Genomic DNA, 16,089 nt, shown 5'->3' with positions numbered 1-16,089 from the left:
ATTTGCAAAGTTAGAGACAAGAACACAGCAGCTAGCAATGAAGCGTGCAAGTGCTACAAATCGTGATTTTCACACTGTTTTGGCTGAGGTTGAGCTTCAGGTTAGGGTTCAGCTTGCGAGGATTTTGGCGAAAACTATTGATCCGGTGCTTGCTGGATTGAAGAATTTGGTGCTTGATGGAGAAGGGGTTTGTCAAGAAGAGCTGGAGATTGGAGAGGAAGCTAGGGTCATGGAATGCATGCATAAATTTCATTGTTCTTGCATTTACAAGTGCTTGAGAAAGAAGAAAACTTGTCCTTTGTGCAGATACCAGATGGAAATATGATGTATAGAGCTTTCAGAATATTTTTTTCATTTGAGTGATCTTTTAAATGATTTTTTTTACTAGTTAGCATAATGCATTCGTGTTCCATGATATTCTCAACTCCTTTTTTTCTCTGATATTTGAATCCTCTCCTAAATAACAAAGCAAGAACCGGCGAGCAAAATATTAATATGAAATGTTCGCAACAACCTAAAGATGACATCTTGCTAGCGAATTCCTTTCCCGCCTTCTCTGTTATGTGAATTTTATCTTTCAAGTTCAGGAGAAAACAAGATATTAATGAGGTTTCACATTTCATTAGGGGGAAAAAAAGGGTCATGTCATGCATGATTGATAGAAAGTAGAAAACAGCTTTATAGCAGTCTTGCTATCATTTGCCTTTACAAAAAGCACTACGGGCATGCTGTGCTGTCGCATGATGCCATCAACATTGTCTGGACTCCCATTGCTAAAGGGTCCCTGCCTAATCTGATTTACAATCAGAAATCAAGAATATCTCCAGAAAGAATTTTAACATCGAGGGCAAAATTTGTACAAACTACAAAGTACACACTTGACGACATTAGGGGCAAAAGCAATTGGCTGCCACGATGAACTAAACTTCTTTCCACGTAGCAAAGGAGCATCACTAACAAAAGAAATACATTCTCTCAAACTGTACAGCCTTGTACAATCTTCATCAGGTGAATGGGTAATCGCTGTCTTTTTGAGAGGTGATCTCACGAACCATTATACCACCTGAATCCATTATTTGTCAGTTTCTCATTCTGCCGAAGAACTGGTTTCTGGAGTTTCATCCTCGCTGAAACTAGATGGCCTCTCCATGGCAGGCCTGCAGTAGACACGAAACATGAAGAATGTCAACAGAATTTTTAGCATCAATTGAAAATTTGGGGACAAGATTCAAAAAAGGGAAATAACACCATGTTGGCAGTGCAGGAAGCACAAAAATATTTTGACAATTAATCATCTAAATGAAACAGAGCTACATGTTTATAGGGTTTGGAACACAAATATCTATGAAAACTGAAAACAATGTCAATTAACAAGTCAGCATCTCGACCAAACATGGGCATACGGCATCCTCCTTTACAAGCTTGGACACCTAGCATTTCCTAAACTTTGAACTTCACACTGAACATAATTAGCCTTGATGTGACAGGAGAACAGTGTGAAGTCTCACGATCAGAGGGTTAACATTCTGCATCTTACAAGAGGCGGCTTATATCTTATTTAACAACCAGCCAAGTTACTCGTGAAAACAAGCTTAACCAATGTTTTTCACAAAAAAAATTATTCAAACAAGTATTCATGACAAGTCTGTGAGCATCGATTTGTTTCAGATGCATATAACCTCCCAATGTCTATTGGCACATCCAATGCTCCTACAACTTCAGTGAAAGCAATGCCCGTGGCCATGTTCTCTGGATTCTAATGCACTTCTATATATGCTTGATAGATAATTGGTACTTTATTGATGCATATTTAAAAAGCAATCTGCCTGACACTTCTCCCTCCTCTCTTTTCACCCAACTCTTCAGAAAAAAGGCTTTGCGGGGCCATGGACCCTGAAATAGTTTTAAATAGCGGTTGAAAGTTTCCTATCTGTGCTAGCCATCATGACAACTAGAGGTACTCATGCCAGTTCACTTGAAAGGAGAAACAAAAAAAAATTACGAACCACCACAACTGTGTCAGAGTAGAATTAGTGATGTAAAACTACACTAACCATCTACACAGTTATTTCCTTCAATCGAAATAAAACAACTTACTTTGGAAATTAAAAATTTGCTAAGCTAAATGTATCATCAGACATGGATACTGTCTTATAATTCTCTTATGTGGAAATTTGCAGTCCATCAAATTTGAAAAAACATGCACAACATATACACACCACGCTACACTGAGAACATAAATAAGAGTGCACACAAAAAAAGACAAATTAAAATTATTGTTGCATATAGAAATGTTTACCAACCGTTTAGTCAGATTTGTCCTTCGACGTATTTCAGAAAATGATGCTTTTGCCACATGTTCTTGCTGTGGAAAGTCAACTCTGAATCTTTTTGCAACCTTCAATATTAAGCCAAAAAGGAGGAGGTATCAAAATAAATGTACATATACAAAGAGTAATGTGTGATTTAGATGTATTGATGAATGTGCATACAACATATGCAGGATTCATTCAAAATATTCCCATAAGTGATCACATCATAAACTCACAGTTGTTTCATCTGTTGGATGCCTCGTTACTCGAACTGGGTCGTGAGAGCCTTTCATTCTTTTCATTTCTCCATGAAGTTTGTCCTCCTACACATACCCATTGTACAACTTGATATTAAGCTAAATATGTTAGCATGGATCTGTTCTACAATACCACAAGCAGAAAGATGTAATGTAATAAAAGAACCTTTTCAATGATCGTACACCGTGCTCTCTCCTCTGTATCAAGAGATTTTCCAGATCCACGCATCAAGTGCGGATGCTTAGACGTGTAATTATTCCTTTGAACTATCTTAGGATTGCCATTATCACAGTCATGCAACCAAGCTTCTGTCTTTTCACTATTAACTCTCCTACCACTGGGACCAAGATAGGTTGAAAGAGAATCTGATCTTCTCCCCTCAAAACCATGCTTAGAGCTCATCCTATAATGTCTTTTGTTTACATAGGCTGATGTTTCACCAGCAAGATCATCGGGCATATCCATGGCAGAGTTCCCACCAGCATTAGAATTGGAACCATTATAGGTAGGCTTCTGTTCTAGATGGTGATGAGATTTTCTATCATGAGAATCAGAGGGCTCGGGATTACAATTTGCTCCCTCTGTATACGAATCATGAGAACTCATCTTGGTGCTATATACTTCATATCTCTGCAAGGGTATCAAACAAGTATAATAAGAAATCATGCATCAAAGAGGTAAGAAAAATACTACAAAAATGGCATTCCATTTCAGATGCAATTCAAGCACCATGTGATTCCATGAAAGCACTGATGGAGGTGTGACTGTGAGCTCTCATCAGAGCTTCAGAAAAAATATTATAACTTCACCACTGCGAGTATATATAGGGACTATAGGGACTCATTTGAAGTACAAGATATGGAAGATGGTGGAATGGAGTCTGAGGAATCATATAAAAAAATACCTTGTTCCATAACATTTTAAGGTCTAACTGAACCTTTCTTTGGAACATACGAAATGAGGAAGGAAACATGTTGTGAGCATAATTGCTGGTGGTGCTGGTGCATGATTGGTGGTATATTGGCAATAAAAGTAAAGTGAAAGTCACAGTGGTGATAAACATGGGATGGCAGACATCATTGGAAGTGATGGACAGGCGGAGGATATAAAGGTTTCCAGCATGGACCAGCAGAACTTGAGCCTCAAACTAATTTATACCAAACATCATACTATAATTGTCATAGTTCTCCAATTCCAGAATCAAGTTCAGTATAAAATTACAAATGAAACCTATTCCAGATTTCAATATGTAAAACTAGTTGCTGCCTAATTAGCTTTTATCTGTCAAAAGTGACTGCCAACCATTTTGTTTGCACCATATAACTCAACTCAACTAATTCTCCATTCTATCAATCCCACTACATTACAAAGCAACTGGTAAAAAAATCTAACCCTCATTTCTGTAATGATTACTGTGATAAATGAGTGTGCATAACATAATATCAATATGTTGCTACACTCTAAGGCCAACAAAATGTATTGGAAGGTCTACTCACAGCGCCAAGACTGGATTGCTTTCGAACCCCAGAAACATCAGGAGAACACATCTGAGCAAGATCTCCCACATAGATAGGTCCTGGAAAAATGGTTGGCAAGAAACAGCATATAAAAGTGAACAGGACTCAAGTGTACATAGTTATAACTAAGAAAAAGGAGTATTGTTATCAAATTATACTGAAGTATATGCCAACAATGTGAGTGAAGTGAGGACTCAAAGCTTCCTCTAGCAGTTGCAGAAAGTGGGTATCAAGAGGAAAACAAAAGATAAACTACAGCACCCAGCATCAAACGTAAATGTCCTGGCAAGCCATTTCCAATGAAGAATGTATAATGTATATTGCAAGTCTAAGTAGGTACAGAAACAAATGGGCTATTAGCACGCATCAGAAATTTATATTTAATGCAAATGCTACTGAAGTAAGTACCGCTGTATTCAAAAAAGTAAGAGGTATCTTATCTGCAACTGAACCCATCAAATCAAACAAATGGAATCAAAAGAATTCCCATTTTCTCATCACAACACCTTCCTCTAAGTAAGACACTGAGAATCAGAGAAAACTTGAAAAGAATATAAACTAGAAAAGCAAAATTTATTTGACATCTCCTTCTGCCTGCAGAAATTGCATGGAATTCCTTGGAAGGAGGTTATTAGAACTTACCATTGACTGGATCTCTACTTGGGGATGCAAAAGCACCAGGAGGAAGTGGCTGGAATTCAACACCTAGTGGTGGACCATCCTCCTTATAATGCCTGCCCAATTGCATCTTGACAGCAGTAATAGCAGCATTCTCAATTTCACCCTTCACTTTCAAATATCCTGATGGTTTATACCCAAAACTATCAGTACCCTTGGGAATTAATGGCATGGCAGCTCCATTCTGTGCTAGGTACTTTGAGGTTTCTGCGTCATAAGGATCCTCTCTTTGACAAACAAACTTATCTTGCAACGATGAGCTACTTCCTGAAGATATATTATCAATGCCGGTAACATTCCCTGTATAGCGACTCGTGCGGTCATAGGTTAGATCAGCAGGATGAAAATCTCGACCATAAAGTCTCTGGCTTTCAACTTCCCTTGGATCAAGATTCCTATAATCACCTTGTTTGGTACTGCCACATGAATCTTGCCTCAACCCACTCCCTCGATCCTGAATAATACCGCTAGATCGATCTTGTCGTCCATTAGTGCATACTTCATCTCTCAATCTTTTGTCTTTTAGCCTTCTGTGGCAAAACCAGCTAGATATTTGCTTTTCTGTCAACCCTATTTGGTCTGCAAGTTCTGATTTCATTTCCTCTGTGGGATATTTGTGCTCTGTGAAAAAGCAAAGAAATCACTTCAAGAACATAATGACTAACATCAGTGGGTTAAATAAATTTTGTGAGAGAAGCAATAGTACCATTATAAAAGTTCTCCAAAGCAACAACCTGGGCTGGTGTCTTGACTGTCCTTTTCAAATTCTTCTCTGGAGAAACTCTATTCTCTCCAAAATGCACTTCACTTGATTCTGAACATTGATTATTTTTTTTACAAGACAAAATAAAAAATGAACATATACAAGTAAAGAGTAAAGACACCAAATGGCACGTATAAGTTTCCCTATAGCTGCTAGGGTTGTTCTAGAAAATCAAGCCATTGAGTTGAAACAGTGATGTACGGATAGGGATATATCAGGTACAAAAGAAAAATAAAGAAGCTGTAGAAATCATGCTATGGTGTATGAACTGAGGAAAGGACAACACCTATTTAACACAGGAAAACCGAGTTAGTTACTCAAGTAAGCTGTAGAAATCTACATTCGCAATATTTCATCAGAAAGATATTAAATGCACAATTTTGTGAAGGCATATAAATGGGGTTAATCATGTTGAATGATGAATCCCAGTTTGACTAGAGTGGATTTGGCCAAGCAAAGGAAGTAGGTCGCATGTGGCTTTAACTAACAAAGCAAACATAAAATGCCACTGTTTTCTCATGACCTATTCAGAGTACTTTGAAGGGTATTTACTATGCTTTTGTTTGTTCAGTGAAAGCAAGCACCTGATTTCATGGATGTAAGCCATAACAAGATAGCCAATGCCGGGTTTACTTTCAGAACAATTGCGATTCAAGATAACTCTCACGTTACATTCGGAACAATCATAATTCACACTGACATTCTGTGTTCACAGAGTAACCCAGTTGGATTCTATATAAATTTTTCCAATTCCACAGAATTATTAAAGGAATTCTCAATCAGCAAACCGAGGTTAATATTTCACAATATCTTTGAAGAGCCATACGTTCCATCCAAAACCCCAGAAGCATTCGGAACACGGTACACACATTATTACAAGCATCCAACCTTAAGATTCCCGAGAATTTTTTTTTACTGGAATGACAAAATTCAGATGTGTGATAATTAACAATGAAAAACATCTTGCTTTACCTGAAAAAATTGCCGACATGTTTTGTTTGCAAGCCAAAATAGGAACATTAATGAAAAAGAAAAGTTCAACTACATATAGCCAAAGTTTCCATCATCTGGGACAAAATCAAAATCCCATTTCACACACAATTCCAGTTTCCTCAAACACCAAAAACATCCTTAAAGGAAATTCTAACAGTTAGTTTGTCTTGCTGATCCCAACGTAACTCTTGTTGTCCATGCAAGAAAAATTCTAATAACCCACAAAAAAGAAAAATGAAAATTCAACAAGTGCATGAAATGATCATAAGATTGGGGAAAAGAGAGTGAGATAGAGGTATATATTAGTTTTACCTTCCATGGTTGTTGAATTTCAGGGGATTCTCTCTTCCTGTGGCTTTGATTGACTCAAAAAGAGAACCCCATTAGACCAATAAAGTTAGAAAACACAAACTAAATGAGAAAATGCAAAATGGGTAAGGTTCGATTGGGTGGAACTCCAATTTCTTCTTTGATATTTTTTGAGAGGGAAAGAGAAGGGTGACTTTGGTAGGAGATGGAAAGGCAGACTTATAGAAAGAGGTAATTGAATTCACCGACTCTTTCCCTCTAATTTATTGTTGTTCTCTGTAGTAGCGTTTGATTAAATTCTCTGTTCAAAATTAAATTAAATAAATTTGTTTTTTACATATTTTTTTGTTCGATTCAATGATTGTCGTGTTTATCTTCCCTTTCCCAGTCTCTTATTTCTCCCAGTTTTTTATTATTTCCCAGAAAATCAAACCTTCGTAAAGTAAAGTAAAGTAAAATAAAAACACGCTAGTCTCCTGTCCTGTCCTGTCCTGTCCTGTCTGCATTGCCTATTTTCTTCTGTGACTTACCAGGCGTGCTTTAATCGTAGGCCGGATAGAGTGGGTTAATAGGTTTTTTCTTTTCAATGTTTTAAAAAGAATTTAATTGTTTTTATTTTTTTTATTTACTTAAATTTAATTTTTTATATATTTTTAAATTATTTTAATATATTAATATTAAAAATAATTTTTAAAAAATATTATTTTAATATATTTTCAAGTAAAAAATATTTTATAAAACATTTATTACATAAACGTTTTGAAATATATTTATAACCGTATTTTTTAAAAAATTATTTGTTTAAAATTAATTTTTTATTATTAAATTCTTTGTAAAATAATTTTTTTAAATATATATATAATATTTTAATATATTTTTAAATAAAAATATTTTGAAAAATACCTATCAATATACTCTTAAGCACCTTTTAAAATTACTGGGTGATTATAAATTGATGAGGTAGCTAATTTTAAATTTCTTTTGAATTGTGAAAGTAGAGAAATAGTACTACATTCCTCCTCTTGCCTTTGCCGGTTAAACATGGAAATGCTGAATAATTACAAATAAAATTAAAAGACATCAGTGTCGTGGATTGTGCAGAGTGTAATTCTTTGTAAAATAATTGATAATTGATGCTTTCCATGAAAAACCAAGTAAGCGAACGAACACTCAGAGATAATTTTATATTTTCATGTTTTTATTTTACAATATAATTACTCGTATATTTTTGAAAAAAAAACACAGCTATTATCTGAAGAATTTTTTGAAATTTCACATTTTTATAGAATTTGATTACCCCTAACCTTTGGGGTCAACTTTTTCTTACCCAAGATAGTAGGGTATTTTTTATTTTTTTATCTTTTTTTTTCAATTATTGTATAGGGGCAAGAATATTATAATCTCTTATAAATAAATAAAAAATAATTGGCATGTTGGGTACCTCCTGATGACCGTTGGTCTCTTTTATGGATAGCATCCAAAACACCGCACCACCTTCTATATGATAGGATGACGCCTGTCAATATGCGTCAACCACAAGGATATGACAAAGCTTCAACAACAACTTTCTCTTCTTCTCTTTTCTTCGCCTTAAAAAGTGTGTTGATGTTGAAAAATTGCAAAGTAATCTTCAATTTTGTAATTTTATGAAGATTAATTTAGTTGTTTTTTAATTTCATTAATTGACATTTGATTTTTTTTATGTTTTTTTCTTATCAAATTTAATTTTTATTCTTTTGATTCATATTTATTTTGCTTTTTTTTTCTAATTAAATTTTGTTTTTCAATTTCATCTCTAATCATTTGATCTGTTGATTTTGTCATCAATAACTTCGATCAGGGGATAAATGTCTCCAACATTAATGGGAGGATGTTCGGTATACATGAGACATAGTGCATAGTTAAGAATATAAATATAATTATTTTTAAAAATATTTTTTATTTTAAAATTATTTTTGATATCAGCATATCAAAATAATATAAAAAGATAAAAAAATATTAATCTGAAACAAAAAAATAAAAAAAAATTAATTTTTTTTTAAAATATTTTTGAAATAAAAAAACATTTTTCAAAAGTAAAAATAAACAGGAGGATCATCATGATCGTTATTACTTAGACAAAAATAACCCTGGAGACATTCATGTATTTAATGAGTATTTTACCATGTGAGGAAGTTGGATGAACTTCTCGGACAAAGGTTGGGTGAGTCACCCGTACATCTCCTTTGATGGCATAGCTGCCTATTCATTCAACTTTTGCTGAGAAGCGAACCCTTCTCTCTCACAAGCTTAAAAGGTTAAACTAATACCTTTAATGGTTTGGGTTTAAAACAACACAGCTGACTCAAATAAAAACTTGAGTTAATATGTTGATCCGGTTAACTTAATGAGCTAGTGGTTAAGCCATTTGGTCCGTCAGACCTCTACGGCAGAAGAGCAAGCAGCTCATCCTAGAGAGTCAAGCCGATCACCGCCAAATTGCGAGCAAGCCTTTCCTCTCAAGGCCTCTCAAGTAAAATCATGGAGGCATAAAGAATCGAATAAAATGAGCAAATGTCTAAAATGGTCCTACTGTAAAGAGGATAAATATGTTATTATTAATTTTTTTCGCTTAATTCCAAAATCTGTTACACTGGTGTGCAGGTTGCATAAGTTAGCAAAAAGGTTGACAGCTACAGGATTTTGTGTCCTGATAGAAAACAAACATATTTCTTCCCTGGCTCTACAAGAGTTTCAGCATCTGATGTTTTTTCCGATCATTCCACCTTTTTGCTAGAGCTGGTTTCACTACCTTCTTGAGATGATGCAGCGGTCTTGGACTCGTCAAACTCCATTAACTGCACATGATGTCCAAAGAAATTACTATATCAGACAACAAATTATTGTTAAGATGAATCAGCAGGTGAAGAAATTTCTTAAAAAATCAAATAAAATAGAATGATGGTCAATGCAAGCAACAGAAATAAGGTCATAGAGGGTATTGAACAAACCGGCTTGACTTCACCATTCCATACGACGTGAGCGGCTAAGAATCCTATAGCAGCTGGTACAATATACAAAAGTGCAGGCTGAAAGTAACAATACAAAAGCATGGCGGTGATTAAGGGATGATAATCCTGACCACATAAAATGGAGAAGAAAAACAAAATAAAAGATCAAGTCAGGGCACCTGGGCAGCTTGGAACCAGTTCATGACAATAATCGTAAGGACCACACCAGCTGTATATCCAAGAAAAGCACTCTTAAAATACTGGCTGTCTTTTCCTCTAGACACATCAAATCGCAGTGCCAGAGCTACAAAAATACCTGAAAGGGAAAAAACATATAAACAACCAATGTAAGAACCTAAAAGTAGATGATCACTCTATAGTGTGCTCACTATTAGCAGCTATTTCTGTAACCAAAACAAAATCTATTTGGCCCCGTGTCTTCACCTTTCTGATGCTAAAATCAGAATACTGGCTGCCTTTTATACATGCATCTGGTATAAAAAGATTATGCAAAGCTCTCTGTCTAGCTACTGCACAGGGTTTTTTCAGTTATGCAGTTTCCTTCAAAGATTCAATACGATTTCTTTCAAAGGAAAGACCCAATAGAAGACCACCCATATGTTTCACTAAATTTTTATTATTTAACCTGAAAAGGAAATTCAATGAACAAAATTTTCAACTAATCATAGAGACCAACTACAGCTGTTTATCATCATAGCAAATAGCATGCTGAACTCGACACCTTACCAGGAATCACAATGTCACCAAGTCCAAGCATGGAAAATGGTCTTGCCGCATCAGCTGTGGGGAACAAAAGCTACAAAAGAATAGAATAGGCATGTAATTAGACTGCTGCAACAAATCATATCAAAAGCTTCAATATCAAGAAACACCATTTTTACAGGAAATTTTGATATCAGGCAAGACAAATAAGCTCAAAAACAAACCTTTATAGGAGCATCAAAAGATTTTGCAACGCTAACCATAACAGGAGTGAAGAAAACCCAGAAAATGTCATATACAAAAAGTCCAGCCTGCCATAAATAAGTATAAAAAGATCAAATATTAGAAGAATTGCTAATTGCATGGAAAAAATGACCAGGAGCTAATTCGTAAGGCAACAGATTCACTTGCATATTGGTCTAATTCAGCAATCATATATCAAGAAACCCACCATAGTGTCATCAATGAAAAGAACAGTTACAATATAATATGGCGATAAATGATAAAATCAACCTCTGTTTCGAAACTCATGACAAGGAGTTGAGGACCAAGAAATGTTGAATTTTCCAACTTTTAGAATTTTATGAATGGAACCATTCTGAACATTTTATTCATTGCTATATTTGGCGTTTCAAAAGGAAAAAGGAAGGAAAAGGAAGGTTACATGACCATTCACAACATCTAATAGGAAGGGTCATGCATTGTGTCATAGTAATCTAATGGAAAATGGCACTTCCATCACCTGAAATAAGGTTTCTTTGGCCCATTAAGAGGCATAACTCATACACTAATTTAGGGGTATTATGTTGTATAAAAGGATAACAAGAAAAGAGGACAGAAAACTTTCCTTTCCTCTGCAACGTTACTTAACAGAACATCAGAAGATTTGAGTGCAAGCTTTCAAATCATAAACCACATATAGACCTTCAAACTTAGGTATTGTTCTTTTCTTACCTTACATCATATGTTCATCAAAATAAATTGATTAGTATGGTAAGAAATGATAATACCTAACTTATAGATGCATCCATGGTTCTAGGGTTTAAAGCATCTTCTTAAATCTTCTATTTTTTGTATGCAAAGTAACAGCATAATGAGTGAGAGAAGTAAAGTTTATTACCACCCACTACCGCTTAATCCAATACTATACTAACTTAAACTTTTGTACAAAACAAGATCATACGATAAGAGTCCAGGATATGGTTTCTTGATGGACTAGAGAGACTATTTAATGTTGAGAGTGGGGGCCTTATCCTCTAGATTACACGAGGAAAATGCAAGCACCTTTATTCTGAGGAAATAAATTCTCAAGGAAAAAATTTAAAGAATATCTACATTCTGTAACTTATGCTGCGTATAGACAAAAGTTAAGTTGACTAATGTAACAAACTAGCTACATCTGTAATTGTATGACCAATAGTTATCCAGAAAATATATATATGAACTCCACAATCAGACAACTAACCAAGAGGATGGCGCCAGTCTTAAAAGAACCAAGGGAAAGCATTTCAATCCCCTGCAAAAGAAGCATCACAAAATCAAATCGCTTAAAAGCAGTCCATATTTAATAACTATATCAATCACAGGTACTTTTGCTGAAAAATATCTCACAGATCATAAGTAAACACATAATAATCTCAATAAAATCCTATTTCCATGGAACATTGGAATTTTGTGGTACACATACATAAGCCCTTAGCAAGTGTTAGTGTGTACAAGCATGGATGTGACGCTATTAAAAGCTTCACCTGCTATTTTGACAATTCTGCTAGCATGACAGCATTTGGTGAAATGCCTTAATAGATATATATTAGATTATATCAAGTATTCAGGGGAAAAGGTTGAAATTTATGAAACAAGCATACCCAAAGATCTAAGCAATTTCAAGATGGTGACCAGAAGATATATAGTTGGAAAGTTGAAACCTTCAATAACAAATAAGGCACACTATAAATAATTTTATTCAGTATCCATTTTGATATGAAGCAAAAGAAAGAAATTTCCAAGAGGATATTCTACAAAACATAACATAATTTCCAAAGCAATTGGAGATTAAAAAAAAAGGATAGGAAGGCAATTTTTTTCAAAAAGAGACATTAGCAACAATGAGAAATCTACTGACTGAATGATGCCAGACCTGAATGCAGAAAGCCAAGCCCAGAATATTGTTAGCAAGCCAATGCTTCTGGGAAGCATACCAAGCACAAAAGAATGTTCCAGGAATTGCCGCAACAATTTGAGATCTTGTGAACTCAATCTCCAAAGCTGGGGAAGAAAGGTACAAGGAAAAACATCATTTTGCATGATACAATGAAGACATCCTATGAATCAAAAGAAAAATCAAGGGAGCAGAAGACCAGTAATGCTTTATCATGCAGATAATCAAGCATGTACAACTTGCAAAGCACCCGTGTAAAAACTGGTCAAGAATATCCCAAAACAACTCGTCATCAACATACCTAAAGTACAGGTAGCAATTACAGCTCCAGAAAACTAAGAACCGTGTTACTTCAATGGCCAAATAATCATGCATGTACAAGCAACTAACTTGTTAAAATCTGATTTTTAAGACACGGGGATTGGGATCCAAAACAATGCCACTCACTATAGCAGAAAGGATGTTTTCTCCTCATCCTTTTTTTCCACATGTACAGAAATAAAAAGATAGCCATTAAACTGTGATTTTACTTATAAAAAAAGATAACAAGAGCATTCCCTTCCCTGCAAGCTAAAAATCAGTAAATAAGCATAAAATAAAGCAGCATGTTCTGAAAAATGAATAAAGCAGCACGCAAGGACAATTAGCTGGAATTCAGTATTGAGTCAGGAAGCATTTATTTGCAGTTGAAATTCCAAGCTGCCACAAATAAGCAACCCAGCAGTATAGTATTTGATAACCGTGGTTATAAAATAATGATGGAAACCAGTTGAATTTTCAGAATCATTTAAGTGGACTTGAAATGTCTAGAGGATTCACAAGAACATCACATACAGCGGAAATAAGGAAAATGCCAGGAAATGACATCATCATTCCAATGCTTAGGCAAATAACGTTTTATAGCTGGTAATAGTGTTGCCCTGAAAAAAATGAAAACAAGAAAACATGAGAATGATATAAACACTAGAAGGAAAATAATACTTCAGATTTTGAACATATAAATTAGTAAAGATCAGGTGGAAAGAACATACGAAAGCGCGACAATTCCAAGCACGAAAAAGTAACAGGTCAGTACAGCATTAACCAAATCTTTTGAAAGAAATTTGAAGAGTAAGAATAATGATAGCAGCATAGCACTCCCGACAAAGGGAAAGCGCATTGCATGTTCATTAGACATGGTTTCCTGCAAGATTAAACATGACGAATTTCAGACAAACACAATCTGGATCAGCTGAACAGGAAATACAGAGGAGAAAGGTATAAATGATAATGCTTGTTATACTTACTGAAGGTGGCGTAGGCTTGACAGATCGATAGCAGCCGACATAAACTGTCAGGCATGCAGTCAAGATCACATTTAAGTTGGGATCTACTTTCACAAAAAGTGGTGCCAATGTTAAACCTGCATTGAAGATCAGACACATGGGACCAACATCGAGTCAAATATCCAAAACGTAACAAACAAAAGGTGCTACCACATGCATCAGATTCTTGAAACAAAGAGCTATCATGTTCAGAAATCCCTTCTCTTTTTCTTAGGCCAATGCTTCAGAGAAAGTAGCCCTCCTGTTCTTTATACACATCAGTGAACATCAGAGTCAACCCTACATTTCCCACCATACTACAAGTATTTCTGACATCCAAACTCAAAAGTTACGAAGAGTCCCCGGGACAATAAGATAAGCACAAGTTTAATATGAAAGATGGGAATTGACTAAGGAAGGCAATCTACAATGAGCAACACATTACTGTCAAGTTCGTCAAAGTAAGAAAAAAGACAATACCTGCTAAAGCCAAATTTGCAACTCGTTCACAGTTCTTCATGTTCGTATTCTAACCAAGCACTTTGGAGATAGATTATTAAGCTAATCTACTACACTTCAACGATTAATTGAGAACCTATTGCCTCTTTACCATAAAAAAAACCCTGCAATTTAAGTCAAGAAAAATAAAAATCAGAAAACAACCATTTAATAGGCTGATAAAATTTAAATAAAAGTCGACAGAGAGACCTAATTTTTTCAAATTGGGATCAACAATTATACTCTATTTCAGTTACTAAATTTACAGATAAAGATAGAAAATGCTATACTGATCCCGGTTCAAATGTCATGTTAAACTATCACGATAAGCAGAAAAAGAATAACTGGTGTAAATCCCAAGATTTATAGCTTCAATTCCATTTTCTCCGTAAAAAATCAAAACTTTCTTTCTGTTCCTCGATTTTCTCAGCAACCGAAAAGGAATCAATAATCATAAGCCCGAATTTAAAGACAAAAACACGTATAGTTTGACAGAAAGAGATGCACCTGAAGAGGCTCTCTCTCTAACGGTTACTAGAGATACAGATCGGGGGAGCATAGAGAGGGGGAGAGATGAAAATGAGATTTTTTTAATATTTGCAGAAAGAAATAGAGAGAGAGAGATAGGGTTTTACCAAAAGAGGCAGGTCAATGTGGAGTCAAACGAGAGACGGGTAAAAAATGCTTGGTAAAAATCACTGCCATCAATCATCCTACATGCCTGTTACGTAAACTTTTATTGGCAGCCAATGAAATTAGGCGTTTATGTGGAAGGGAATACTTTCTGAATACGTGGCTTGTTATTATTTGATTGTTGTGATGTAATAAGTGACGGGCCCTTATGGATACGATCGAAGTAATTAATTTGGTACTTCAGAAATAAAAAAAGCAACGCCACCAGTCATGAAGTTGTTTGCGTATTTGCTTTAGAGGGCCACGTATGGTGAAGTTTGTTATCCAATAACATTTTCCCATGTCAGCAACAAAAAATAAATGTCTTGCTTTCATTCTTGTTTTGAGATATATAGTATTAATGGGTGTTTCCGTTTTAAAATTATATTTTTAAAAAAATATATTAAAAAATATTTTTTAATAGCAACACGTGAAAATAATTTAAAATATATAAAACGAAAAACAAATTTTGGCCAACTCATCCTCAACAAAAATTTAAAACTTTTCTGTTTTTGTGATAGAAAAATATTTTTTTAAAAAATATTTTTTTCATGTTTTTATATCGTTTTAATAAGTTGATAAAAAAATAAATTTTAAAAAATAAAAAATATTATTATTTTAATGTATTTCTAAGCAAAAAAATATTTTGATTAAATACCATAAAATTTCCTAGAAGCTAAAACTCTTGTTGTTTTTTTTATTATTTTTAAATCGTTTTAATATGTTGATATTAAAAATAAATTTAAAAAATAAAAAATAATATTATTTTAAAATATTTTAAAATAAAAAATATTTTAATTAAATACCATAAACTTTCCTATAAGCTAAAACTCTTGTTGTCTTTTTTTTATTTCCAGTATTGTTTTAGACTTTTTTGAGTTAGATCATCAAGTAAATGGGAAAAAAATTGTATA

General features: G+C 34.4%; 2 protein-coding genes across 4 annotated transcripts; both read right to left on the bottom strand.

Annotated features, from left to right (window-relative positions):
• Positions 1–655: 655 nt before the first annotated feature.
• Positions 656–7,261, bottom strand: LOC133680254 (uncharacterized). 3 transcript variants are annotated; one of them, XM_062103069.1, is made up of 8 exons: positions 6,834–7,257; positions 5,472–5,579; positions 4,730–5,386; positions 4,067–4,146; positions 2,736–3,200; positions 2,549–2,635; positions 2,304–2,398; positions 656–1,157 (listed from the first exon to the last, which is right to left on the bottom strand). In XM_062103069.1, the coding sequence occupies exons 1-8, from the start codon at positions 6,838–6,840 to the stop codon at positions 1,088–1,090; spliced, it is 1,569 nt and encodes a 522-aa protein (XP_061959053.1). In that variant the 5' UTR covers positions 6,841–7,257; the 3' UTR covers positions 656–1,087. The 3 variants fall into 3 exon arrangements, with proteins under 3 accessions (XP_061959053.1, XP_061959054.1, XP_061959055.1); XM_062103070.1 differs by having other exon boundaries at positions 5,472–5,814; positions 6,834–7,256; XM_062103071.1 differs by lacking the exons at positions 656–1,157; positions 2,304–2,398 and having other exon boundaries at positions 2,549–2,656; positions 6,834–7,261.
• Positions 7,262–9,399: 2,138 nt separating this feature from the next.
• LOC133680491 (signal peptide peptidase-like) lies at positions 9,400–15,150 on the bottom strand. The gene is made up of 12 exons (XM_062103478.1): positions 15,011–15,150; positions 14,486–14,628; positions 13,988–14,103; positions 13,733–13,884; positions 13,536–13,621; positions 12,681–12,808; positions 12,009–12,059; positions 10,768–10,854; positions 10,568–10,637; positions 10,000–10,136; positions 9,821–9,898; positions 9,400–9,667 (listed from the first exon to the last, which is right to left on the bottom strand). Exons 2-12 carry the CDS (start codon positions 14,523–14,525, stop codon positions 9,587–9,589), a joined length of 1,026 nt encoding a protein of 341 aa, XP_061959462.1. The 5' UTR covers positions 14,526–14,628; positions 15,011–15,150; the 3' UTR covers positions 9,400–9,586.
• Positions 15,151–16,089: the final 939 nt, after the last annotated feature.

Source organism: Populus nigra, chromosome 19 (assembly GCF_951802175.1).
Source record: "Populus nigra chromosome 19, ddPopNigr1.1, whole genome shotgun sequence".
In the NCBI taxonomy this organism is placed as follows: Eukaryota; Viridiplantae; Streptophyta; class Magnoliopsida; order Malpighiales; family Salicaceae; genus Populus; species Populus nigra.
This window is presented reverse-complemented; position numbering and strand designations above follow the sequence as displayed.

What these genes read in the sequence shown, in the direction of transcription:
- LOC133680254 (XM_062103069.1), bottom strand. An exon ending in TTTGGAGAACTTTTATAATG is followed by an intron (nt 5,387 to 5,471) that starts GTACTATTGCTT and finishes GCTTTTTCACAG; the next exon opens with AGCACAAATATCCCACAGAG. An exon ending in ATCCAACAGATGAAACAACT is followed by an intron (nt 2,399 to 2,548) that starts GTGAGTTTATGA and finishes TTAATATTGAAG; the next exon opens with GTTGCAAAAAGATTCAGAGT.
- LOC133680491 (XM_062103478.1), bottom strand. Translation starts at nt 14,525, where the DNA reads ATGAAGAACTGTGAACGAGTTGCAAATTTGGCTTTAGCAG. An exon ending in AGACTGGCGCCATCCTCTTG is followed by an intron (nt 10,855 to 12,008) that starts GTTAGTTGTCTG and finishes TATTTATGGCAG; the next exon opens with GCTGGACTTTTTGTATATGA. An exon ending in TGGTGACATTGTGATTCCTG is followed by an intron (nt 10,137 to 10,567) that starts GTAAGGTGTCGA and finishes TTTCCCTTTCAG; the next exon opens with GTATTTTTGTAGCTCTGGCA.